This window comes from Cynocephalus volans, chromosome 10, assembly GCF_027409185.1.
Source record: "Cynocephalus volans isolate mCynVol1 chromosome 10, mCynVol1.pri, whole genome shotgun sequence".
NCBI classification, from domain to species: domain Eukaryota; kingdom Metazoa; phylum Chordata; class Mammalia; order Dermoptera; family Cynocephalidae; genus Cynocephalus; species Cynocephalus volans.
The window spans coordinates 25,210,713-25,235,212 of record NC_084469.1 but is presented as its reverse complement, the minus strand read 5'-3'; the positions used below and the strand labels follow the sequence as shown (position 1 = coordinate 25,235,212).

Below are 24,500 nucleotides of genomic sequence, written 5' to 3'. Positions count from 1 at the left end.
TTTCCTCTACCTGAGCTGCTTACCCCAACCTCCAAGGCACATGTGTATATAACCAGCAAAGGGAGGCTCCTAGAAATCAGATCTAGACGAACACTGCCGCCCTCTCCCTCAAGGCTTCTGTAAGGTAAAGGACCCTCCAGCCGGGGAGACACTGACTGGGTCTCGGTCCACTCATGGGCTTTGTTACTGTTGGTGGCAGGACGATCTTCCTCTGTGCATCACGGCCCGCTGACACTGTTCCTTCTCCATTCCTCCATCTGTTCCAAAATTCCTGCCTTCAAGGTCCAGGCATAACTTCTCTCTTCCTTTGGAAGAAGGTCCTTGACCCTAGATGGGGTTCAAAAACCCCTGACCCTTCTGTTCCTGTCGTCCTATGCCATTCATCTGAGCAGTCCCCAGCCCTCATCTGGAACTTGCAAAAGCAAACATGAGCCCTGGGACACCCTGGCATAACTTTATTTATAAACTCCAGCCAGCAAGGCCTGGCTCAGCACAGAAGGCATGTTCTTGTCAGTGGCCAAAAAAGCAGACAATAATATAGCATGTTTGTTAATACTAACCATTTTAATTTAAATTAATAGCATTTCTGGAAGACAAATGCAGTTGATAGAAAATATAAAAACTTTTACTGTACAAATTTTACATCACATTCAAAAAAAGCAAGTGTATGCCTCGTGGCCATGGAGGACTGTTGGTTTGCACACATCAATGAGATCCTGGCTACCTGTGCAGCGCAGTGCGAGCTCCCTGGCCAGCCTCACATTTACGTCTCTGTCCACCCCCAGCCCCATCCCCAATACAGACTAACACAGGCTTACAGGGCTTGCCACTCACCTCTGCAACCAAAAGAAGAAATGCCGTGAGATGGCAAAGGGCGATTTGACTTGGTGACAGAGGGGTCACCTTTGTTACACATTGCTCCCGACTAACCCAGAACTAGCTGGGAGTGAGAACCTCGAGGCAGGCAGAAACACAGGGAGCTGAAGCCCTGGTGGCGACAGGAGGCAGGGCTCGGGAGGTGAGAGTGGGGACTGGGGGTGCCTTAGGGGCCAAGGCTTGGGTTCCACTCTCAGACCCTGGTGGGGACCCCTGCAGCCCCCAACAGCTCTCACCAAGGTCCTCCCAGCCTTCTCCGTCCTGTTCACAGTCAGCCACAAAGGCTGAATTCACAGTATCTGTCGTCCTTCATGTGTTTCCAAGACAGACGGGGAGGGCACACAGAAGGGCAAGCCTATCTCCTAACCTCAATTCACAGTCACCGAAGTAAAAAAAGGGGAAGGGGGACCATCACAGGGGATTATCTCAACTGACAGGCGTGCAGAGGCCGAGAGCTGCGGCCCAATACCTCAGCTCCACCCTCGGGGCCGAGTGGCTTCTGCATTCCTGACAAATATCAGGCCCCCACCAGATGTCAGTTTCATAAGGGTGGAACTGTGACTGCTCCTATCTCTGGGTCCCCAGCACTTGTGCAAGACCACATATACCGTAGGTGCTCAATGAGAGCTTCTTACACTGTGACCCTCACAAGGAAAAGCAAAGCCCATACCGACTTCCTGTGGGCCACGACGCCCCCCTGTGGCCTGGAGGCAGGGGCAGGAGGAGCCCAGCCCGACTTCCCAGCCGCAGGGTCGCCAACGTCCCTTTCTGCTCCGGCTTGAGGGAAGGCTGGGGTCACAGTGGAAAGGTGGAGGCTGGACACACACGCACTGTGGCCTCTGGGAAGGCACAGGCCTCCTTTGGGAGGCCAAAAGGATAAGAGGGCAAAATAGCAGTCCCGCCACAGAGGGGAAAAGGCTTCCACTGAGCCGAGCCCACCTGGCTTCAGTCCCTCTTTCCTCCTCCTGAGCTCTGACTGGGAAGGGCTAAGACACTGACGTCCTGGGCAAACCTGCACTGCTTACAGCACACTCCCCAGGGCGGGCTTGACCCAGGAGTGCCTGATCCGGACTGCAGGAGGCAGCCCCACAGCTTTTCAGCAGAGTGGCCTGTTTGATGTGACAATGCAACCAGACTCTGGTGATAGGGAAGGCTCTGAAGTGGGGGCTTTGCTAGGTGGCTCTAACTGAAATTGCTGGGAACCACCTGCCCACCCCACACCCCCGCCATCCAAGCTCAGATCGTGGTCACAGGTTCTGGGCCTGAATCCAATCGTACCTCCACTCCCATGACCCTTTTTCCTTCCTGGTTTTGGAGCCAAACACAACTGAACCTCCACTTAAGGGCTTAACTCTCTCTAGGTGACAGTTTCGAATGAAGACAGGCGTGGTGCTCTCATATCAAGGACTTTCCCAACCCCAGCCCCTCCCTTAGCTCAAATGGACATACGTAGAAGGCCTCACAGTACCAGGGAAGGCTCTACACATGAGGACTTGCTAGGTGGGTCTAAACGAAAGGGGTGACAGGCCACATGCCCCCACCTAAGCTCAGAGCATGGACAGAGGAGTCAGGAATGGGCTAAGGGGTTCAATAGAACCAGAAAAATAAGCAGTTCCAGAGCCTTCTAGCCCTGATGAAGAGTTTCTAAAGCGCCAGGATCACCCTGTGGCTGAGAAGGGGGGCTCAGGTACCTGCTGCTGCTTAGGTCCCCCTGCCTCCACCTTACTCACACTCACCACGCCCTCCCAGTATGTGCAGCTGCTGGGCTGGCCCTTACTTAGCTCTCGGGTCAGATGTCAGCCAGGATGAGATGCATCCAAATGTCAAGGCCCTGAGTCCTGTCGCCTTGGTGCCTGCCTGGGAGCCTCATGAAAGAAACATCTTTACCAGCATGTGGATGTTTCCTTATCCTGCAACAGAAACCGTGGCTAGGAACCACTGGATCAGCCCAGATGCTATGTGGATTCTGCCTCTACTTTTCCTGCAGGAATAGGCTGGATTGCAAGGGTCCAAGATCCCCAGGAACTGCCAACCACTATAATTCAGCTCGGTTCCCATCCAGGGTTTGTTCTACAAGACAGGAAGGGACAGCAGCCCTTTGATAGGACAAGAGGAGAACTTTATACTGAGAGGTTCCCCACTGACGGTGTTTGGGGTCAAAGCAGAGGCTGGATCAAACCTTGCGGGCCCCAACCCTATCCCAAGAGCAGCCACAATCACAATACTTCCTCTTCCTTCCCGGCCCAGCTTGGGTCCCTCATTGCCTACAGGGTCCTCCAGAGGGGGACGGCCACTTCCACCATTCTGGCCACAGTGCCAGCACACCTATGCATGGACTGTTTTATTATTACCTATTGTAAAACATCAAGTTCACTCAGCAGAAACATACATGTAAACATTTGCTGTTGGGACAGGTTTGGTTGTTGGTGTCATTTTAAGAAACAGCAGGTGCAGTTCCAACTCCGGGACCCAAGTGTTTTTGTGGACGAACAGTCTGAATCGAGGACTCGTGCTCTTGGTTTGCAGCGCTGGGCAGGCAGAGTGGTTTTTGTCGTGGTGGTGGTTTGGGTGTTTTAGAAACACATTTAGAAAGGAAATCAGCAGCAGAAAAACTGCACAGCTGGCTACGTCTTTGGATTGCTGGATTCCAGGATGCCCAAACCAAACCTTTCAAACCGGGGTACAACTTTGCTGCTGTTAATGCTGCAGAGAGGAACAAAAACAAGGGTTATAGCCCCAGTGGTCTTGATCAGAATTAGGGTAACACTAGCTAAGGAATAAGCTAGTTCCGGAAGCTCAGCAGAGGACCCAGCCCACAAGAAGTGGAAATGTTTGCTCAGCCAGCAGCCTTGGCAGAGCTGCCCCTGGTCATACTGAGTCCTGGGACTCAGCCATACTCGCCCCTCCTAGAGGGCAGCGGCTCACTCCTCTCTGAACCCCTAGCCCCCGGCATGCGCAGTAACTGCCGTGGGCCCGTCTGAATTATTTCCTTGTTTGCAGCCCACGAAAGTTCTCACTCCAAGTGGAATTGGGACAGAAGAGAAACCTGACACCCAGTACCTGGAGTGACACCGCATGCTCCTTTTAGAAACTCAAACGTTGGGGTACATCAGGGCCACCTGGGAAGCAGGATGAAATGCAGATTCCCAGAGCCTGATTCCAGACATCCGGATTCAGCTGGTCTTGTTGGGGAGGAAGGGAGGGCAGAAATCTGCATTTAGTAAACAGTGCAGTGACTGTTTTAAGTGGCTTGTCAGCCACACTCTCACCAAATGCTGACTGGTTGGGGTCGGAGGCGGGTGTCTGGTCTATGCAGCACCGGGCAGATGTAGAGGGAGTAACTTTGCCGGGTTGGAGGGTAGAGGCTTAGTTTTCATTAGTGAACTTGTTTGGAGACAGGCACTGCTTTGCTGTAGGACAACTTTTCTGAGTGTGCTGCTGAGGACAGCCCTCCAAGCTGGTGTCTTTCATGGCAATAGAGTGTTTTGTGTCTACCGCCCCAACTCTACAGAGGGGCCTGAGAGGAATCCAGTAGAAGGTTCCTGTGACCACAGTGTTAGTCTCTGGACAGCACTGAAATCATTCCACTCCTTGTTGGACAAGATCCCCACAGGTTAAGTAAAACTCCTGTCCCTGTCCTATGAACACTCAGCTGGAGGCTGGTGTGCTCAGAGGGGTGGGATATCTCACTAAGGTGTTAGTAGTGAGACAGGGCGCCCCAGACAAAAAACAAGACCAGCCCTCAGAAGAACACGAGAGAAAAAAAAGCTGCATCCAGGAAGGTAGTTAGAAGCTGCTCAAACCGCCTTGGAGGGGAGCTTGGTTAATGGGATCCTCTGAGAGACGTTACTCAGGCACACGCAGACAGGCCACGTGGAGAGGGGAGTGGGCCAGTTTTAAAGACAAAGCAAAAGAAGTCTGGAGGGAGAAGATCGGAGCAGCAGAGATTGCATCCCCTGGGTTAGTGCCCGCATCTTATTTTGCATTTTAGCAGAAGTCACGGTGCCAAGTGGTCGATTAGGAGGAAGAAAGCCCCCGGTGCATGCAGGGCAGCCAGGCTTACAACCTACAGGAGGAGAGAGAAGAGGGAAAGAGCAGTGTCAGAACCAGAGCAGTGGGCAGGGGACCCTCTTTCTCTGCAGAGAGAGAAAGGGACATCCCCCAATTCCATTCCCTGGGCTTGGCAGCAGAGGAAGCTTGGAAGGGAGCCTGGGCACACAGAAGCTCCTCTGAGATCGCTCAGGGCAAGTCATGGGACGTTTCAACAGAGCTTGGCTAACAGGCCCACGGCTCCTTAGCCCTTGATTATCAAAATTTACTTCTTGTTTATTACATCTACTCACTGGAATCTCTTCTTTTGAGCTCTGGCCAGAGGGGACCTTGGGGACTCGGATCAATGATCTAAGTTCTCTCCCACCCAGGGACAAGCCATCCATCCACTCATGGCATGGACAAAAGATCTGCCACATGCTATGAGTCAAGAGAAATACAAGCCTTTGTGGCCCCTGCTGGTGGCCATTTCAGCTGCAAGAACTCTCTCTGGTTCATGGGAATAAAACACACAACGGTGGGAAGGTGGGATGGGGAGACGGAGCAGGAAGCGGGGGTGCAATGGGAAACCATAGCAGGCAGAGAATGTGACAAATAACGGGAAACACACTATTCCTCCAGAACTGGACAGGAGTTCTTAAAGTCAGGGTGACCATAACGTCCTTTCCCGTAGTAGCGGCTCCGCCAGCGACTGGGAGTGCCCGCGACCATTCCGCCAGGTGTGGGCCGAGTGCAGTCCAACCCGTCGGCCCCAGCAGGTGATGGCAGCCGGGTGCCCGGACAGGTGGAGGAATCAGGATGGCAGGACAGGGGGGAGGTGAGAGGGCAGGCCAGCACGTCCGCCACCCCCCAGAAATAAAAAAGCGACAAGACCAATGGAAAAGGAAAAAGAAAATGAGAATTAGAGGTTGAGTGTGTAGAAGGTAAAAATCATGAACAGGAAGCATTGACACAAACTCAGTCAGGTATGCTGGCATGCTTTCCTTTCAGGGGCTAGAGCTGACGGCTTTGGGCAGGTGACAGCCCCCATTTGTGACTCAGTTTCCCATCTGTGAAGCAAGAAGTTAGTGCTACACGGTTTTGAGGGAATCCAGAATCATCTCCTGAATGCCAGTGCCCACCTATGCTGCCTGCTCTTTTGTGGATTAGAAAACCAGGGCCCAGGCTATCAGCCAAGTTGCCCGAGGTGTGACAGAAGCAGGCCAGAGCTCGGCCATGCTGCCTACATCACCCTCCTGGCTCGGTTCGGAGAACTCAACGCTCCCAGTCTCTGCTGAGATAGTTCCAGTTCGAAACCCCGCTGGTAGCCCTTTTCCTGGAGACTCTTCCTCAAGTCCCCCAGGTGGGCGGGGGACCCCATCAGAGCTCCCACAGAGCCCTGGGCGTTTCCACAGCCCTCGGCATGCTGTGACCATTCACTCATTCATTCATGCACCCACTGAGTATTTACCGACTGACTACCACATTCCTGGGACCATGCTAGGAGCTGGGGACACAAAGGGGCCAAGACAGAGTCCTGCTGTGTGCAGGATTCATTACAGTGTCTGTCTGTCTTTATTCCCAATTACACTATGAACTCCTTGCTGGTGGCAGCCCAGCCTTGCCCATCTGTGTTTTCTCAGGTGTGCAGCAGGTACGCAGCATGGCTGACTAAAGCTCACACTTTTAATGGCTCCACTGTTACCCCATATTCCCACTGGACTCCCACCCATCCTAAGAGCAAAGAACTGAATCTAACACTGCATTATAACGTGTAGTATTCCCTAACCCCAAATTGTTGTTCCTCTAGACTGTCCCTTGAACTGGCCCAAATCAGCAAAGTTTGCCGTATCTCTTCAGTGATCTCTCCCGCCTGCACCCTCTGCTCAGCGACCTGTGCTGGGCCTTCCTCACTGGCTGCTTGAGCCCCATCTCAAGTCAGGGCCTGGCAAACTAGGTTTAGGCCAAATCAGCCACAAGGTAAGAAAAGTTTTGACCATTTTATAGGGTTTTAAAAAAACAAAGCCTAAAATATTTACTATCTGACCCTTTCCAGAGTAAGGAACACTGCTGCCACCATGAATCTGGGCACCAGGTGTGAGATGTAGGCACAAAGCTTCCCCAGGCACTCAGAGATGTAATGTGTGCAGGGATGGGACCCTTGGGCTACCTTGGCAGAGGGTGGCAGACAGGTGGTGGCCCTCCATTCCCAGCAATGGCAGCTCCACTTTACCTGTTTTATATATTGGGATCTGTGGGAGATTTCGCTTTTGGAAAGTGTCCTTTGTCTTTAAAAACTTTAAAACCATTCATCTTGTCTAGGAGTCCAGCCTGTGGGCCGAGTACGGCTGGCTACCTGTTTCTATACAATCTACAAACTAAGAATGATTTTTACCTTTCTAAATGGTTGGAGGGGAAAAATCTAAAAAAAGAATATTACATGACATGTGACAATTGCGTGAAATTCACATTTCCAGAATCAAGTGTCACTGGAACACAGCCAGCTCATCGGTTCACGTACTGTTTGTGGCTGCTCCCGAGCTACAACAGCAGGGCTGAATCCTTGCAACAGAGACAGTGCTCGGTGCACTGCAAATGCCAGTGCTAGGAATAGGAACTTGAACTTCCCTCTTGGCCTGTAAAGCCCCAAATATTTACCACCTGGCCCTGTACAGCGTAAGTTTGCCCATGCTGGGTCTCGCCCAACCCCCACTTTTTAAAGCAATGTAAACTGAGACCCAGAACAAGGAAGGACCTCCCCGGATTCTCACAAAGGGTGCACGGCAGGGCAGAGGTCTCTTTTTGAGTATTCTGGAAGAGGGAGCCAGAGGGAAAAAGAAAAGGAACGAGACAGAATGCAGGAGAAACAATAGTGGCCTCCACTGCCCTGTGGAGACCACCCTGCACCAAGGAGTACAAAGGGTTGTGTGATTAAAGAAGAGAGAAAAGGCTTCTAGCATCAAAGCACCACATAAACTCAAATGATGTGGTCCCCATAGTGGGTAGCTGGCTTTGTGCTGGAAAGCTCTGTGTTTGAGCCATTGCCACATTAGGCAATACTGGCTCTGCTTATATTGGTGATGCTTGGTACCCACACTGCTCTGACTCCCAACTTGCCCATCTTGCCCCTTTCCAAGCAGAACCTTCTTGTCCTGGCCTGGCATCAGTGCTGGTCTGATAACAGTGACATGTGGTTTTTCACATGTGAACTAGGGGTGCTCACCTGTCCAAGGAAGTCTCCAAAATAAACTTGATGAATGAAACCCTGGTATCACTGGGGCAAGAGGACCAGTCACCTCTGGCTAATCTGCTTTGGGTATTCCCTAGATCAAAGTCTCGGGCAGACAGAGCAGAGGGTGCCCTCTAAGACCCTGGATGAGGCTGCAAGGTCCTGGATGGCAGGTTCTGCCCACCAAGGGGGTACTTACTCAGCTGATTTCCAGAAGTGCCCAGGGTGGGAGAGCCGCCGGTTCAGCTTGGGCAGCTTCTCCAGCATGTCCATCAGCAGGCTGAAGCTGGGCCTCTCCTGCAGGTCAAAAGCCCAGCAGGCAGACAGGATCTCCTGCAAGCAGAGCTGCCATTAGTGGTGTGTGAGCTGGCTGGGAGGAGGGGGCACAACTGGGGCATTTCACAAAGGGTCCCTTCAATGCTCCCAAGTACCCCCAGAGCAGGAGGACCCCTGAACACCCTTGCCGACATGAAAGACTAAGAAATAACTGCATTCCAGAAGAGCTTTCATGTTTCCAGTTCAAAATGAAATGCATGCACCTGCCTCCCCTCCTTCACCCTGAAATAACTGTAACCAAGCTGAGCAGTTATAATGGGAAAGAGATCAGAAATGGGGTTGTTGGTCTTTAAAAGATGAAAATCAAAGGCAGCATGTTGGAATGTGAAATGCAAGATGCTCAGAATATGTGCGGGAGGGAGAGTGGGAGCCACAGTGCTGCCAGAATAGAGATGGGAGTGACAGGGAGGACTAAATATAGGAATAGCAGCCGAGAGTCGGCAAAAACAGCTGTCCCAATCACCTTCCAGCACAAAGCCCTTCTCACTGCGGCATTTTGCTGCCTACTCTCAGGACCCACGCACGTCCACAGGACACTCCTGTAGCCTTCTGATTCAGGAGAATTTACTGTGAGAAAATGGGCCTGCACAGGCCCCCACAGAAAGCACACAACCATTAGACTCATCAACTCAGGCTTTTTGTTCTTAATTATAATCGGACCCTATGGGGTTGCCCATCAGGAAAACCAGAGAGACCAAAGATAAACAGATTAAAACACAGTCTGTAAAAGATATGGGGGAGGGGGTGCACCTGTGTGTGCAAAGAAGCTACTCTATCCATAAAACAAGACCAGGTATAATAAATGAGAAATCATCAAATAAGGAACTGCTTGAAATCGAAAATATAACTTCTGAACCAAAACATTAGCAGTGCTAGAAGATAAAATCAAGGAAATTCCTGATTGGCTACAGAAAACATGAAAGAAGGTAAACAACATAGAGACTCACTAAGAAGGATAATGGGAATTTTCACAAGAGAAAACACACCACAGGGCAGGAAATTAACAAAAAAAAAAAAAAAAAATCACAAACTTTCAAAGGAAACAGCAGACTTCGCTGAAAAGGCCCAATGAAAGGATCTCACTAAAAAATAAATAAATAAACAAACAAACAAACAAATAAATAAATCTAAACTTACACTCAGATATATTTGTATAAAATTTCACTTATAGCAAAGATAGAAAGAAGATCTTTAATGTTTCCAGAAAGAATAAAAAAGGGCATCTACAAAACGCTGAGAATCCGACCAACAATAGATTTCTCAACAATGCACCAAACACTCAGTAGACAGCAGAACAAAATCTCTGTGTTCTGAGGGAAAATTATTGTGAACCTAGAATTCTACTCCTGGTGTGAGAACACAAGGACTTTTTAGGAATGAAATAAGGACTTAGGGTGACATGAAAGGATTCAAAGACCATCTCCCATGCATCCATCGGGAGGCAGTTTCTTTAGGTTTCCTTCTCATTTTGCTGGAGTGCAACTGACCCAGGAAAGAATGAAAAGAAAACAGAAGGATAATAGCTGGGTAGCAGGCCTAAAATTCCATTGATTCAAGTTATAAGAAATTAGTGGGCTCTGGATAAAATGGAAGAGATTCCATTCAATAAGCAGAATGCAGAAGGAGCAAAAGATCCTAGGAATATAATAAAGGTGTTTATTTTTTCTCTAAACAAGAAAAAAAAAAAAAAAGAAAAAAGAAAGGGAATTAGAAACTACACGAAAAACTTAAAACTGCAAAAGAAAGCCATGGTCCAAATGTGAAGCCAACAAAATTGTCGTGAGCCTTTGAGTAATTGATAGAGTGGGAGAGATGGACCCACAAAGAGGAAAATGTGTTCCCAGCAAACTACCTGACAGCGTACTTGCAATCTATTATAATAGCATACACACTGCTTATTGTTTTCTCACTTTTAGCCTGAATTGCAGACACAGCATGGAAGATTTAATCATGCCAACATGAAATCAACCTCACAAGAAACAACTAGAAGTTTCCCTAACCTAAGTTGTGCAGTAGAAGGGACAGAGCGACAGGGAGTGAACAGCCAGTGGAACAAGAAGTTGGTGTCTTTGGAGAGTGACCTGGGGTTAGGGACTGCTGGTTTTCATTAAGAACCCTTCCAACCTTTTGTTGTCTTCCTGTGAGCATGTATCCTTAGGTAAAATGACTAACTCACTGGCTGCCTCAGCACATAAGGCCATGCCTGGTGGTAAATTATACAGCATTGTGGCTGGAGGGACAGAGATAAAGGTGCCACTCAGAGGGCACACCCTGCTTTTGACTATGATTCAAAATCATTTTTATCACCATTGACCACTGCCCACCCCACTCCCCAACAGCAATGTGTTAGGAAGGACAAGACCTGATGGGAAAGACAACTCTCGTGAGCCAGACGCAGGCCGCTGGAACGTTTTCTCTTTGTCCCCAGTTTCCTACTCCCTGCCCCCATCTATTCTCAATAGGCTTCAAAGTACCTATACCCCTGCACTAAAAGAAATCCTTCCAATTAGTTTAGAATTCTGGCTGTAGTTCAGAATTATCCAAGGAGCTTTATTTAAAAATTATAAACTAGGAAAATTAACTGTGATCTTAGTGCCATCCCAGGCCAATGAAATCAGTATCTCTGTGGGGGAGACCTTGACCCTGGTAGTTTTAAAAAGCTGCCGGATGATTCTGACTTGTAGCCAGTGTGAGAGCCCTGAATCCTCTGCTGCCCTCTGATTGGTTCTACTTGGCTCGCTCCAGGCCCGCACCTCCCTGAAGACAGCTAACACTCCCTGCTCCAAGACACCAAGTAAGCAGTAAGGGAACTGAAATTGTCACCACGAGGGCAACTTACTGAGAATATTTTTCCTTTTAGACGAAACCAACATACATACATACATACGTTAGTTTATACAAAGATATCCTTACTAACTTTATTGGAAAGGTAAAAACTGGAAATAACCTAAATGTCCAGCGACAGTAGTAGTTAGGTTATGGAGCAGCCATAGGACAGAGGGCAGACAGGCTTAACGATAAGGATTTGTTATATTGAGCATAATAAAATTCCATGCGGAAAAAGTCATAATAAAAAAAAAAAGAATCAGCTATATGCTATGATCTTGATTTGTTAAAGAGATGTATTTAAAAATTTTTTTTAAAAAGACTGGAAGGCAGTAGCTGCTTCAGCTGCCATCTAAGCCGTCCCTGAGCCCAGATGAGGAGTCTGGAGCCACAGCCAGGAGCCCAAAGCCCGTATCTTGAGCTCACTGATATTCTCCTCAAGTGCCCGCAGATGCACCATGGTGAAGGTGGCATTCAACTGGCTTTTGCCCAGAAGAAGGCCAAGAAGGATGGGCCCAAGAGCGTCGAGGGGGCGCTCACCACCCACCCGCCCGCCCCTGCCCAGTGCTCCAGAAGAAGTAGTATTGACTGGCCAAGAAGAGTCTGGTACTGCTGCTGCAGACTAGCATTTTGGTGTCATTCTTGGAGAAGCAGACCTGTACAAACACCTCATATTCCAGTCAGATGACAGGCACTGCTGTGGAATAAAGGAGATCGAATAATATGTCATCCTTAACAAGTCTTCTGCAGATGCCCTAGCTGCTTGCTAGTGGTAAATTGAAGAAAATATTAAGATTATTAAGTTCTTGGAGGAAGACGAGGTTGAATTCATCACCATGCCTATCCCAGAGTTTATAGACAGTGACCCCGCCAATACTGTTTATGACTTTAACAAGAAACAGCCTATTTAGATCTTAACCTGGACAGATGCTAGGTGGTCTGCCCCTCGGAACACTTCCATCGTTATCTGCCTGGACACCTTCTGGAGTTACTTATTAACATTAGGGTGTTGTTCCCAGTCCTATCTGATTCACAAAACACATAGTTATCGCTGATCGCTCTGAAAATGTTGGGCCCTGGGGTTTCTTTATATATCACTGTGCCATGACAAGGAAACTTACAAACGTAGAGAAACCATTAAAGAGGATCCATTCAGAAAAGAGAAGTCAGCAACTATAATACTGAAGACAAGTTTGCTATGGAAACTATGATTTGTTCTTGAACAGTAAAGAAAAACACTACGGAGTAAGATTTGATACCACAGAATAACCCCACTATTTGTATTTTGAGCAGTCATTTAAAAAAATATCTTTTCTCATGTAAAAAAATAGGGCTTTACTCTTTTCATCTAAAAATCAACTAAAACCATTATCTTTAAAAAAAAGACTGAAAAGAAATAAAAAATTAACAGTGGGGTAATACTGGATGGTTTTTATTTTCTTCTTTAGGCTTCCCTATTCTTTCGCCCATTTTCAATAGGCATGTATGGTTTTTAATCTCTAGTGTAGACACCTCCAGGTGGCAGTGCCCCTCACTGGTCCCACCCCTCAGGTGGGTGAATGAAGAGTGGGCGCATTGTGTGCCCCAGCCCCTCCTTCCTCCGCAGAGCAGGTGGCTACTCACGGTGACTTCCTTCCCCAGGCTGACGGAGGCCAGGACACGCTTCATTCCTTCCCCGCTTCCAATCTGCCAGATCAAGGCCTCTGCAGCTTGGTTCTTAAAGGGCCAGTCTCTTGCTTGGAGCTCATACCACACAGTCCTGTGGAGACCCATCCATGTGAGTCCTGGACAGCTCTGCCCAGCTCAGGCCCAGGGGCTCTGTGGCCAGAGGACTGGCTGCCGCAAAGCCAGGAGCTGGGTCAGAGGATCAGTACTCTTCTCCAGCCTTCCTCACCCAGCAGCTTCAGGGGATGCTGTGAGGGCATCCTGAGGCTTCTCCGGTCCCGGAGGTTCTGGGCACTGCACTCCATTGTGTGGGAAACCTGGGGCAGCGTCAGTGGTCATCCTGCCCCCAGCATAAACCCTGCTCTGCCGCTTTCTAGCTGTGCGACCCTGGTACAAGTGCTTAACCTCGGTGGGGCTGATGCCACTGTCACAAAGTTGTTTGAGGACTAACACAAACGCCAAGCCCACTGCCTGGCAAACACTGGTGCTCAGGAAATGACACCAGAAAGGTCAGAAAGGAAGAGATGGCACCCAGGCCACCCAGTGGGAAGGATGTCCGGAGAGAGCACAGAGGGCTGGGGTGGTGAGACTTCCTCAGCTCTCCAAGGCCCCTCGGCTTTCTCTACTTATTGGGAAGAGGCCTTTCTCCATTAGACCCGCACTGTCCAATGTGGGGTCACTCGCAACTGAAACGTGGACAGTAAATTGAGGTGTAAGCTACACACCAGATAGTGAAGGCTTAGTAGGAAAAATGAATATGAAATATCTCATTAATTTTTTGTACTGATGACACGAATATTTTGGATATATTGAGTTAAATAAAATATATTATTAAAACTAATTTCACCTGTTTCTTTGTTAATGTGGCTACTAGAACACTTTAGATGACACGTCTGGCTCACATTACATTTCTATTGGTGGTCAACCCAGCTCCTCAGGGGTACTTGAGGTTGGCTGGCAAGTCACCCAGTTCTCCCAGAGTGGGAGGGACAGTTCTTGGTTAGCTTTGGTGAGAGCCCTCACAGGGCAATGGGAAGGCTAACAACCAGCGTTAAGCACTTTGCACAATTACCTGGTTTGGTCCTCACGAATCAACCCTGCCAGGAGGAGCTGTTATCCTCCCCAGCTTACGGGCAGAACCAGAAGGTCATGGATGTGGTCACTCACCCACCAAGTGACAGAGCCAGAACTCAAAACCAGGTTTGTTTTCGCTCCAAAACCTGGGCTTCGAATACCTCAAAGCACACCTCCACCTGCTCCTATGGCCACCAGAGCCCTCTCTTTTGGCCACACTTGGCCTCAGAGCACCAGGGGCCTGCTCACCCAAATGCGTAGACATCAGCAGCTTTGGAGAAGGGCAGCTGATCCTCGTCCTTCCCGGGGGTCATCTCACGCACAATCTCAGGGGCCAGGTAGCACAGCCAGTCATGTGACAACTTTAGCTGGTTCTCACGCCTGGAGGCCAAGAAGCCAGGACAAGGACATAGGCCTTTCAGCAGGCAGCAAAGAGGCCTGCCTGGCCCATGTCTGCTCTGGAGCCAGCAGACCACCCATGCACGGCACAGAAAAAGCACCCGGACACAACATGTGATCCTGCACTTGCAAAGGCACTGCACTTCTAGAGAACATTATGGAAGAGTCACACAACCAGCTTTTCTAGGAAAGCAGGCCAAGCATGGGTATGGCAGGGAGCTGCACTTGAAGGTGCCTTGTTCCTATGCTGGAGGGGTATGTCTCCATCCAGGATATCAGGCTTGCCTGTGCACCTACAGCCTGGCTGCCAGTCTCCCTTCTGGGGTTCCCCCAGATACTTGGGGAAGAGGCTTTCTCCCCACCCTGAATTTCCTCTTCAAGATTTGGGGAAATAAAACCTGATGCTCTTGCTCACCATGGGGATGTGAACCCTGGTCTTTGCCCAAGTCAGTGAGCAGCCAGGGCAAATGTGAGTCAGGAGACCCAGCTTCTATGGGGGGCAGCCTGAGAATCAAGTGCTATGAGGGACCTAAATGTCACCCAAACACAATTCTGGACCAGAACCAGGAGCAAGGCAACATGGCCTTCCCTGCAGGGAGGACTGCCAGAGTGCCCAGACCTTAGCTGGACCTCAAGCCCACCCATCACCACCCAGCTCCTCTTGTCCCACCAGAGGCCCAAAGCCAACTCACCGTCCTTCTCGGACCACGCCCGAGATCCCAAATAGCCCAAAGTCTGTGATGACCACTTTGCCATTGTCGTAAAAGACGTTCTTAGATTTGAGATCTTTGTGCACGATGCCCTTGGCGTGAAGGTACCCCATGCCCTGGAACATAGCAAACCTCACATCAGTGGGGAAGTTATGATGACTGACAATGACTAAGCTGCCACCCTGGGCCAGGCGCTGGGTTGGATTCATTACCCAACCCCCCTCACTTAATCTTCACAATCCTATGCAGTTATTGTCCCCATTTTACAGATGAAAAAACCAAGGCTCAGAGAGGGAAAGTCACTTGCCCTAAGCCACACAGCAGTTAAGTGGCAGAACTGAGATCTGAACCCCCGCCAGTCCTTGCTCTTTCCATGGTACCCTGCTGCCAAAAACAGCCTTAGACTTGGATAAGGGGTGACATGTGGACAGGGTGATGGGCAGGGGGCCAGGGGGTTGAGGAGTATGTAAGGGGCAATGATACCATCTGTGTTAAGTTATAATGGGCCCAAATGAGCTGGAGTCTCTGCCAAGGATCTGCATAGCTGGTCTCTGCCCTCAAGAGAGGCATTCCCACAGAAGGGTCCCCAAGTTCACATGGTCCCAATATCTGTGCTGGGGTAGAAGGAGCCCTGCAGTAAGACAGGAATCTGGGGTTCAAGTTCCATCTCAGCTCAGACTCACTGTGTGGCCTTGGCCACATCGCTCAACTTCTCTGAGCTTCAGTTTCCTTATCTATCAAGTGAAAAGGTGATTTCTAACCAAATCTCTATTTGAACTGATGGGCCAGGTACATGGAACTCAGTGACCTGACACAGGCATGACCTCATCCAAGGTCAAAGCTGTCTTCAAAAACCAAACGCGTGGCTCCCACGTACCCTGATGCCCTTGGGAACAGGAGCAAGATGCCAGAGATGAAATGGCTGTCCCTGCTGGCTCAGAGAGAAGCGAATGTAAACCCACCTCCCAGGCCCCCACATTGCAGGAGCTTTGCACGTTACGGAGAAATCTCCCTGGCTATAAAGGTGTCTTGAAAAACAAGCCACATATAGGAAACAAAAAAATGAGCTGCTTGAAAGAACCAGAGCAAACTCAGACCCAGTAAGAGTCCCAGTGGGTCCGGAGAGCATCAAAGAATTTAAACAAAACAAATCCTCCTCTCAAAGGGACGGGAGGGTGTGGGGTCCCGAGGCCACCTCAGGCCTGCTGAGAGTTGTCATCCTGAGATGGAGGCAGGGAGCTCCAGGAGCGAGTAACTAGCTCCTTCCCAAAAACTACATCCTGGGGCTGGCCAGTTGGCTCAGTTGATTTGAGCCCAGCCTTATAACACTCAGGTCATGGGTTTGTATCCCCTTACTGGCCAACTGCCAAAAAACAAGCAAAAGCCAAAAACTTCATCCTGAATGCAAGATAACCCTTAAAATACCCACCCATTTCCCAAACCAAACTAAGGCCTTCCCCAGTAACCAAACAGATCCGAAGACTCCACCTTGGATTGAAAAGACACCAGCTTTGTGACTGGGGACAAGTCACTGTACCTCTCTGAGCCTCGTGTGTAAAAATGGTGGCACAGCCTGAAAAAGCCAGTTTAAAGAAACAGATGTAAAGTGCCCTGCCTGGAACACAAATGCTCCGTTCTCGGAATTCCACAGTGTTCCCACAGCAGCCCCAAAGCTGCAAATCCCCTAACCAACAGGCAGGTCCCTTTTATTTATTTTGATCCCCAAAGCATCAGAGATAACTACATAAAGACTCAGAAGTTTCCAGCAGAAGGGGGAAAGGGATGGTTTTTCAGCAGGACAGAAACCAAATAAGCCAGCAGAGAGGCGGCTTCCCGCTCTGCAGCTCTAAAACCTTTTTAGGAACCTTTCTCCTCTGCCCTGCAATTGTCCAGATGGCTCGTGCACCATAACTTAGCCAGTCAGCCTCCAGACACAACCCCCAGCGTTCTGACAACAAGGAGAAAAGAGGAGAGGAGGGCAGGGCTGGGGGGACAGGGGGCAGGGTCTTTGAGCGTGGGGGGTGTGGGGGCATGGGGAAATGGCACAAACGTACCGCTGTGGCTCCCGCCAAGCTCCCCCAAACCAGGTTTTGGCCTCCATGGTTCATTCGTTTATCCACATGGACATGTCATGTGGAAACCTTGGTTTGGCCACAAACATTGTGATTTGTTTCTTTTGCTTTCTAAAGACATACTTACACACAAAATGGACAGAAGGAAGAAAGGGCAGGAGGGAGAAAGAAGAAAAGAAGAAAGACAAAAGGGAAAAACTCAGTGGGAGCTGTTAAGAGAAAGCTTTTCAACTCAAACAACGAAAAAGAAAGAAAAGAGGGGCCCTTACCCACTAGTATTCTAGTTTTTATTTGGACCTGTTTGCTGCTAAATAAAGCAACAAATGAGCTTTTCTTTCACATTTACTTACTTTTAAGAAATGAGGAAAGAAAGGACAAAAGCTGCCTAAGTTGAGGCTGAGGGCCTGTCCTCAGGAAACTCGAGGGCAGAAAGCCTGGGTCCTCTTGAGCCTCCTGGAAGTAAAACACCATTCCCTTGCCCTTCCCATCATCAGTGCTAACAGACCCTCACCAAGTGCCAGGCCCTGGGCCAAATGCTCTTTCCTGGAGTTTTGCCTTTTATCCTCACACCAATCCAAACAGAGAGGTGGTTACACTGTATCCCCGTTTTACAGGGAAGGAAGCCAAGGTTCAGAGAGGCTGAACAACCTGCCCAAGGTCACACGGCTGTGGTGATCCGGATTCAAACTCCCTTTAAAGCCTGCTGAGTTCCTCCCCAACCAATTCAATTCCATCAAAACTGACCAAGCACACAGCTCCTGGCTTCGAGTGGATGAGATATGGACAGATGGAAGGAGACAGGGTTCCATCCTTGAGGAGCCCCAGCTAGGAGAGACAGAGCAGCCACAAACCACCCTGGCATGGGCTGACAGAGCAGAAGAAATGACAAAGAGCCCTAGAACCAGCTGGAACCCCCGCTCCAGCAGCCAGACGCCCCTTGTACCTTGATGATCTCCTGAGCAATCTGCCTCGTCTTGTTGATGTCCAGAGATGTCTTGGGGTCCCTCACAAACGAGTGCAATGTCCGCCCCTTGCAGAAGCTGTGGAGGGTAGCAGGGGTCAGTCAGAGGGCTGGGGCCGGTGTGGCCTGACTCCGCCCTTGGGGAGCATGGTGCCATTTGCCTCTGGAGGACTCTCTACCCCCTCGACTGTGAGCCAAAGAACACTCTTTCTTAACCAAGCCTCACACCCATTCCTGTGGGCCTGGCCCAAACATGCATGCGTGCGCGCACACACCCATTCCGAAGGCCCAGGGCCTGCCCATCCTACAACAGGAAACTCAGCTCAGCCAAGCTCCCAGCAGTTCCAAGCAGCCCATCCTCGTAGGGTCAAGGTAGGACTGTGACCACTAAAACTCAGGGAAGAAGTTGGCCTTTTAGGGCTATAACCAGACAACATCAAGTCTCTGGGGCTCACAGTAAAGATTTTCATTATTGTTTGTGGGGTTTTTTTGGCCACAGGGATTTTATTACAATGAAGGAATTTGCAAGGAGGGAGAAGGGGGAGGGGTGCGGTGGCTGTCCAGGGCATCGAGGTGACGACTGGAAAAGGAGCTTGTGTTCTAGAGTCTCCAACTCCATCAACTCCTAAATCCCAGGGCAAGGCAGGACTCAGAGAGAGTGTGTGGTCCATTACTCTGTTCCAGGGAGAAGCTGACTTACACCATCTTAGAAAGGGGACTTTGTTTAGGAAAAGTCTCCAGAAGAAAAAGATTCTTGGAGTCTCAGAGACTTTGAGAACTGGACAGGGGTACGGAATATTGGTTCATGGTTTGTTTATCTTTGTTCCATCTTCCTCAGTATATTCTAGAATGCATTAAGCCTTTTTGTTAGTGAATGTTTTACTGTTTCATTATGTGTATCCCCTTTAACAGGCTCAAATCTCTTATGGAATTGGGTGGATGCATGAGGGGGATGGAAGGAGGGATGGACAGACAGCAGTAGGGGGCTGTGAGCCTGGAGGTTTCGAGGCTGGCAGGACCACAGCGAGGCTCCTTAAGGTATCAAGCTGTCCTGCTTTCAGCTGGAACTTTACCCCCTTGGTAAAGCTGACCCTGGGGGTCTCACACTGCTCAGGAGTTCTGGTGGGTGGTTACTTATGTCTCTGATAAATACAGAATGGAAATGAACTTTTACTTAGTTAATATAGTTTATTTGAGAAGAAAAAAGTTTTTCTTTCAAAGCACAGGGTCCAGCTGTAGGGAACATCACCAGAATATTAACGAAGGTTCTCTTGGTTGATGGGATTAAACTGATTTTTAGTTTCCTCTTGAAACTTTGATGTATATCATCAAATTTCTCTAATAATCTCATATGGCTTTTCCTAATTTTAAAAGTAAACAACGATTTCTTAAATGCTGTAGGCAAAAATGCTTTAGTTTCACATCCCCTGGTGCTCTGGGGAAATGAACACTCTATTACACTGATGGTGAACACTCCCCGGAGTAGAAAGGGACAACAGACATGAAAACGTTACGCACACACTCTGACCCAGCCCAGCAAACATACTCACTGAAGCTCATTAAGGCCATACATGAGGATGCTCATTATGACAAAGCATCCAGCAAAGGTGGGCCACTCACATAAATTATAGGACAACCTGGTGATCAGCTCCCTTGGGAGAACCAAGAGCCCCGTCGTGTGACTCTTCCCAATTCCACTCCACTGAGACACCATGCTGGTAGCTTGAAATCAACCACGATGAGAGAATTTACACCATAGGAATTGACAGATGCTACAAACTAGGGTTTCTCTCCCCACTGCCGAAAAGCTGGTTGTTAAAAATTGACCGGCACACCACTGGGTTCAACTATGGGATGGGAATACTATGCGAGTGTTAAAGAGGGCAAAGTAGACCTCAGACCCACAGTCAAGTGAAGCGAGCAAGACGTGAGCCAGTATGATCTTTCCTATGCATTTTTACAAAGGAATAAATAGTTTAAAAATACGTGAGCATACCTATGCAGCTTTACAAAGGAATAAGTAGTTTAAAAATGTGAGCATATGTAAACTTCTTTATTTTAATGGGTAGAATGTTAAGTATCCACCTTTGGGGGGAAGCACCCAGTTGGGGTGGGAGGAGACTGACTTCCACCTTGCACCTGTTATGGAACAGCTGAATTTTCTCTAACCTTAGAAAGGTGTCATCTTTTTTATTTTTAATGTCAATGGGGTTATGTGAACTGTGGGGGAAACTACACTCCAGTTTTGGTTTTCTTCTGAGCACCTTTTACATTTAAACTTCCATACCCTCCAGGGCGTCCACACAAATGACGGAAGGGGAGGCCAAGCTGGCCACCCAGAATGAGGGCTAGAGGGCCGGGTTACCTGGTGATGATGGCCAGGTGGGGAGGGTTCATGCAGGCCCCCATGAAGAGCACCACGTTCTCGTGCCGCGTCTGCCGGTAGTTCATCACCTCTTTCTTGAACAGCTTCAGGTGGTCCTGGTTGTGGCCGTCCATCTCTAGCAGGCGAATGGCCACCTCGCCGTGCCAGCGGCCGCGGTGCACCCGACCCCAGCGGCCCTGCCCAATGGGCTCACCCAGCTCTACCTGCTCAAAGGGGATGTCCCACTCCTGCAGGTACACACTGGTCTGGCTGGCCTTGCGGGAAATGGGGCCCCGCCAGGGCCGGCGGGAGCTCGGCAAATCATCCACCTCATCCTCATCGTCTTCTGCCTCTGACTTGCCAGCCTCTGGCTCCTCGGCCTGAAATAATAGAGAAGGGCAGCAGATCTGGGCTCAGACTACCTCTCTTCCCTTTCTTGGAGCTCCAGCCAGATAAGGGAGGAGAGAGGCACGGGGTCAGGAGACCCGTGTTCTAGTTGCAGCTCTGCAATGGCTTGCTGTGGACAGTGGGCAGGGGGTCATTTAGCATCCTTGGGCCTCAATGTCCTCATCCACAAAATGTGGTGGCTGGCCTGGGTGATCTATGAGGTCCTTCGTCCTGCTAACACACCAAGATCTACCGGTGAGCAGTGCGGAATTTAGGGAAGAGCATTAACATCCTTGACAGGAGAATTTAGCTGCGCTCATCCTTCTGGCGTTCCTTTACTTAAACACAGAGTTTCTGACTCTCCCCTGGGCAGGAATAAATCAGTCTGTTAATTCTCTAAGCCGTATTGCACTGCAGGGATCTAGGCTCAGTTGACATTTTTGTTCAAGGGCCAGGACAGTGGTTCTTGACCCTGGTTACAATCCGAATCACCTGGGGAACTCTGACAACATACAGATGCCTGCCTCCACCCCACACTAACTGACCGAGTCTCCCAAGCCAGGGCCCAGGTCTCTGGGCTGAGAGCAAGGACCATGAGAATTAAGAGCTTTTTTAGTTAGCCCCAAAACAGGGAAGCAAAGGCAAGCTCGTTCCATCGCATTCCTTGTCATTCTTCCCTGCCAGGGACATCTGCCTGCACCTGCTATAGTGGGCACCCAGGATGGTCCTCGCCAGGGTCCAGCACTCACACACTCCCCAGAGCCCTACACAGTCTGGGACGGGGAGCAGAGAGCAGGAGAAGGGCTGTCTATGGATTTGTTTGTGTCGCCCTCACTCACCTCCACTTCCTGACCCTCCAACACGTCTGCTTTTGGCTGGTCGTCGAGCCTAAGAGCAGAAGAGGGTTTGTCAAGGGGACCCTGAGGGAGGGCTCCTCTGCTCCCAGCTGGGCAGGAGACTCCCGGGTGAGGTCTGAGACAAAAGGTCGCCAGGCCTGGATCCTTCCTTTGACCCCCTAGCTGTGGCAAAGGCAGTGTGGATACTGTGGAGACAGGCAGGAGGCTGAGGACGTGGCCCGCTTCTTCTCTGGCCTCAACCTTCTCCAGGCTAGCTTGAGGGTGGTGGGGGACGAGGGGTGGGCAGTAACCACAGGGCCCCTTTCAAAGGTGACACTGCAGTACAGAGGTTCAGAGCACATCCACAGGATGTAGCGTCCAACAGCCTCGCATTTGAGAACTGGATCTGCCTCTTCCTGCTGTGGGATCTTAGGTGGTCTCTTAACCTCTCTGAGCCGGCTGTACTCGCAGACAACACCCACTTCGACACCTACTTCACCGGGCCGAGGACTACACAGGGAACTTGAGTCCAGTGCTCAGCACAGCCTGACATGGAGAAAGGGCTCAATAACCAAGACCTATTTTTAGCAGGTTGTGCTTTAAAAGGTTTTGCCCTCTGTCCACCGCTCCTGGGTCACGAGACTGCCCAGTGTCACATGCAGCCCCTTTCCAATGTGGACTACACCGACAGGAAGCAAATGAAGCCTCTGGCTGAGTTAACCGGCTGGAGGGTGTGTTAGCCAGGGGAGTTGTCCATCGGGCTGACCCAGGCATATGGTGACGTCCAGAGCAGGAAGGGTCAGAGATTTAGAAGTGGGGGAAGCAGGTGGATCAGATGGATCCAGCTTTAACAAGTCCCCATGGAGGAGGAGGGGACGAGCATGGGGATGCCTACCGCGTGCTGTCGGCTGCATCGGGGAGCGGGGCTGCCTGCGGAGAGGCTGCAATGTCTGGAGGAAACAAAACACAAATACAAAGCATGATCCACTTTTCTACTACCGCCTGCCCCCAACACCATGAAACCCAGCACAACTGGGGGACTCAACCCTCCCGAGTGGGCTGCCACATGTCCTCCAGGCCACTTCCACTAGGACCAATTGGGCTTTTCCGTAAGACCGCACATGGACTCAGCCTCTCCAGCACTCGTCTCTGCCCACACCGCTATGTCCAGGAAGGGACCCCAGGTGGTGAGGAGGGTGAGCCTTCTCAGTCAACACCATTCACCTGTGGCCAATCTCCTCCATACAAGCAAGCGGAAAAAGAAAACTGCTATCATTTACTAGACACGTGAGCCAGAGCCGCCTTCTCTTCGGGAGGGTCCTCCTGTTTGGAGGCAGGGCCTGGTTGCAACAAGCCTTGAAAGTAGGAAGACTCCTTCACTTAGGCTAGCAGAGAGGCCAAATGCAGGATTCGGACCTGCAGGTAGCTCGTTAGCGACACCTGGTGCCTGGTGCAGCTGCCAGACATTTCCAGAGCTGAGCGCCAACCCCACCCGCCACCCCCGCATCCCCCAGCTTCTGGGTTCGGGTCACTGGTGGAGCAGGTCTCAGGGAGAGGAAAAAAGTCACAGTCCACACATCAGGGGGCCCAGGATTGGACCGCTGGGGCTGACCCCTGAGTCTGGGGTGTTCCCAGATTCAGGACTGAAAGTTCCATATCCAGGACACAAGAACAAATGGTCATCCCAGTGTGGAACCAAAGTGCTTACAGGCAGGCTGGTCATCCCAGGGCTGGGGTAGACCCCTCACTCCCCCTCCTTTTCAGCAAAAAGAGACCGAAAGTGGCAGTGGCTCAGCTGTCAGCAGCCCCTTTCCTGCCTTCATGGACAAAGACCCGCACTGCTCAGCCATCAGACCTCCCTGGACCTCCCTCTGGGGCTTCTCCAAGGCTACCTCTCAAGGTCATCTGACACAGAGGCTGTTAACATCTCTGGGACCTCACAGACTTAGAGAATCTAACAGAGGCTACAAGCCTTCTTATCAGGGAAATGCACACAAGTGCCCAACACATCCTGTGCACAGTTTCTGGGGGATTGCGGACCCTAGAAGTGTCTGCTGAGGCCTTCCCCAGACACCACTACAACATGTCCACAGATGACCAGAGGCGGCCTGGCGGTTCCACCCACCCAGCAGTGCTGCTCAAATGTTCCCACAGAAAATAAACACATGCCTGGGGGGAGTGGGAGGAGCAGGGGGTTTGAGAAGACACAGCAACCCAAGTGGGAAAGCAAAATATCTCTGAAGCCTCATACTTTTCCTTAAAAGCTAAGAGTGTATTGTGCATTCTAGTCCAAAATATTGTCCATGTTTGTTTTAGTAGAAATAGATTTCCTTCCCCTCCCCCTGACATATCTTCAGGGCAAGTGAAGGAAGAGCCATGTTTTCCCAGTGTTTGGGGTCAGTCCCCTGTATGCTCCCAAGAGCTAGCAACCAGGAGCAGAGCCCCAGCAAGAGCGAGTGTGAAACCACAGGGGCAGCTCAGCTACTCTCAGGCAGACTCCATGGGGCGGGTCCCTGGCCCCAACTGCTGCCGGCCTGCACACGCCTGAGCAAAGCCTCATGGATGGTCCTGTAGGGACCCACAAATGCTCCAAGTTACTCCCCTAATAGAGCTGGGTTGTGGGATAAGAAAATACTGTGATATGAACATAGTCCTATTTAACCCAGGAAGAAAACAATTAGCTACAGTCTTCTTTCTAAAACACATCTTTAGCCAGAGAATAAAACACTGATCTT

General features: G+C 50.1%; 1 protein-coding gene and 1 pseudogene across 3 annotated transcripts in view; one reads left to right on the top strand and one right to left on the bottom strand.

Annotated features, from left to right (window-relative positions):
- Positions 1-538: 538 nt before the first annotated feature.
- KSR1 (kinase suppressor of ras 1) overlaps positions 539-24,500 on the bottom strand; it is a 151,194-nt gene continuing 127,232 nt past the window's right edge. For 2 of the 3 annotated variants that reach the window (XM_063110170.1, XM_063110171.1), the window contains 9 exons: positions 22,661-22,715; positions 21,769-21,817; positions 20,543-20,922; positions 18,160-18,256; positions 15,127-15,260; positions 14,285-14,416; positions 12,920-13,055; positions 8,334-8,467; positions 539-3,579 (listed from right to left, as the gene is read on the bottom strand). In XM_063110170.1, coding sequence (XP_062966240.1) covers positions 3,501-3,579; positions 8,334-8,467; positions 12,920-13,055; positions 14,285-14,416; positions 15,127-15,260; positions 18,160-18,256; positions 20,543-20,922; positions 21,769-21,817; positions 22,661-22,715 — 1,196 coding nt within the window. In that variant the 3' untranslated portion in view covers positions 539-3,500. Of the gene's footprint in view, positions 3,580-5,536; positions 5,618-8,333; positions 8,468-12,919; positions 13,056-14,284; positions 14,417-15,126; positions 15,261-18,159; positions 18,257-20,542; positions 20,923-21,768; positions 21,818-22,660; positions 22,716-24,500 lie in introns of all 3 variants that reach the window. The other variant, XM_063110169.1, reaches the window with a different exon arrangement.
- LOC134389660 (integral membrane protein 2B-like) lies at positions 11,755-12,518 on the top strand (annotated as a pseudogene).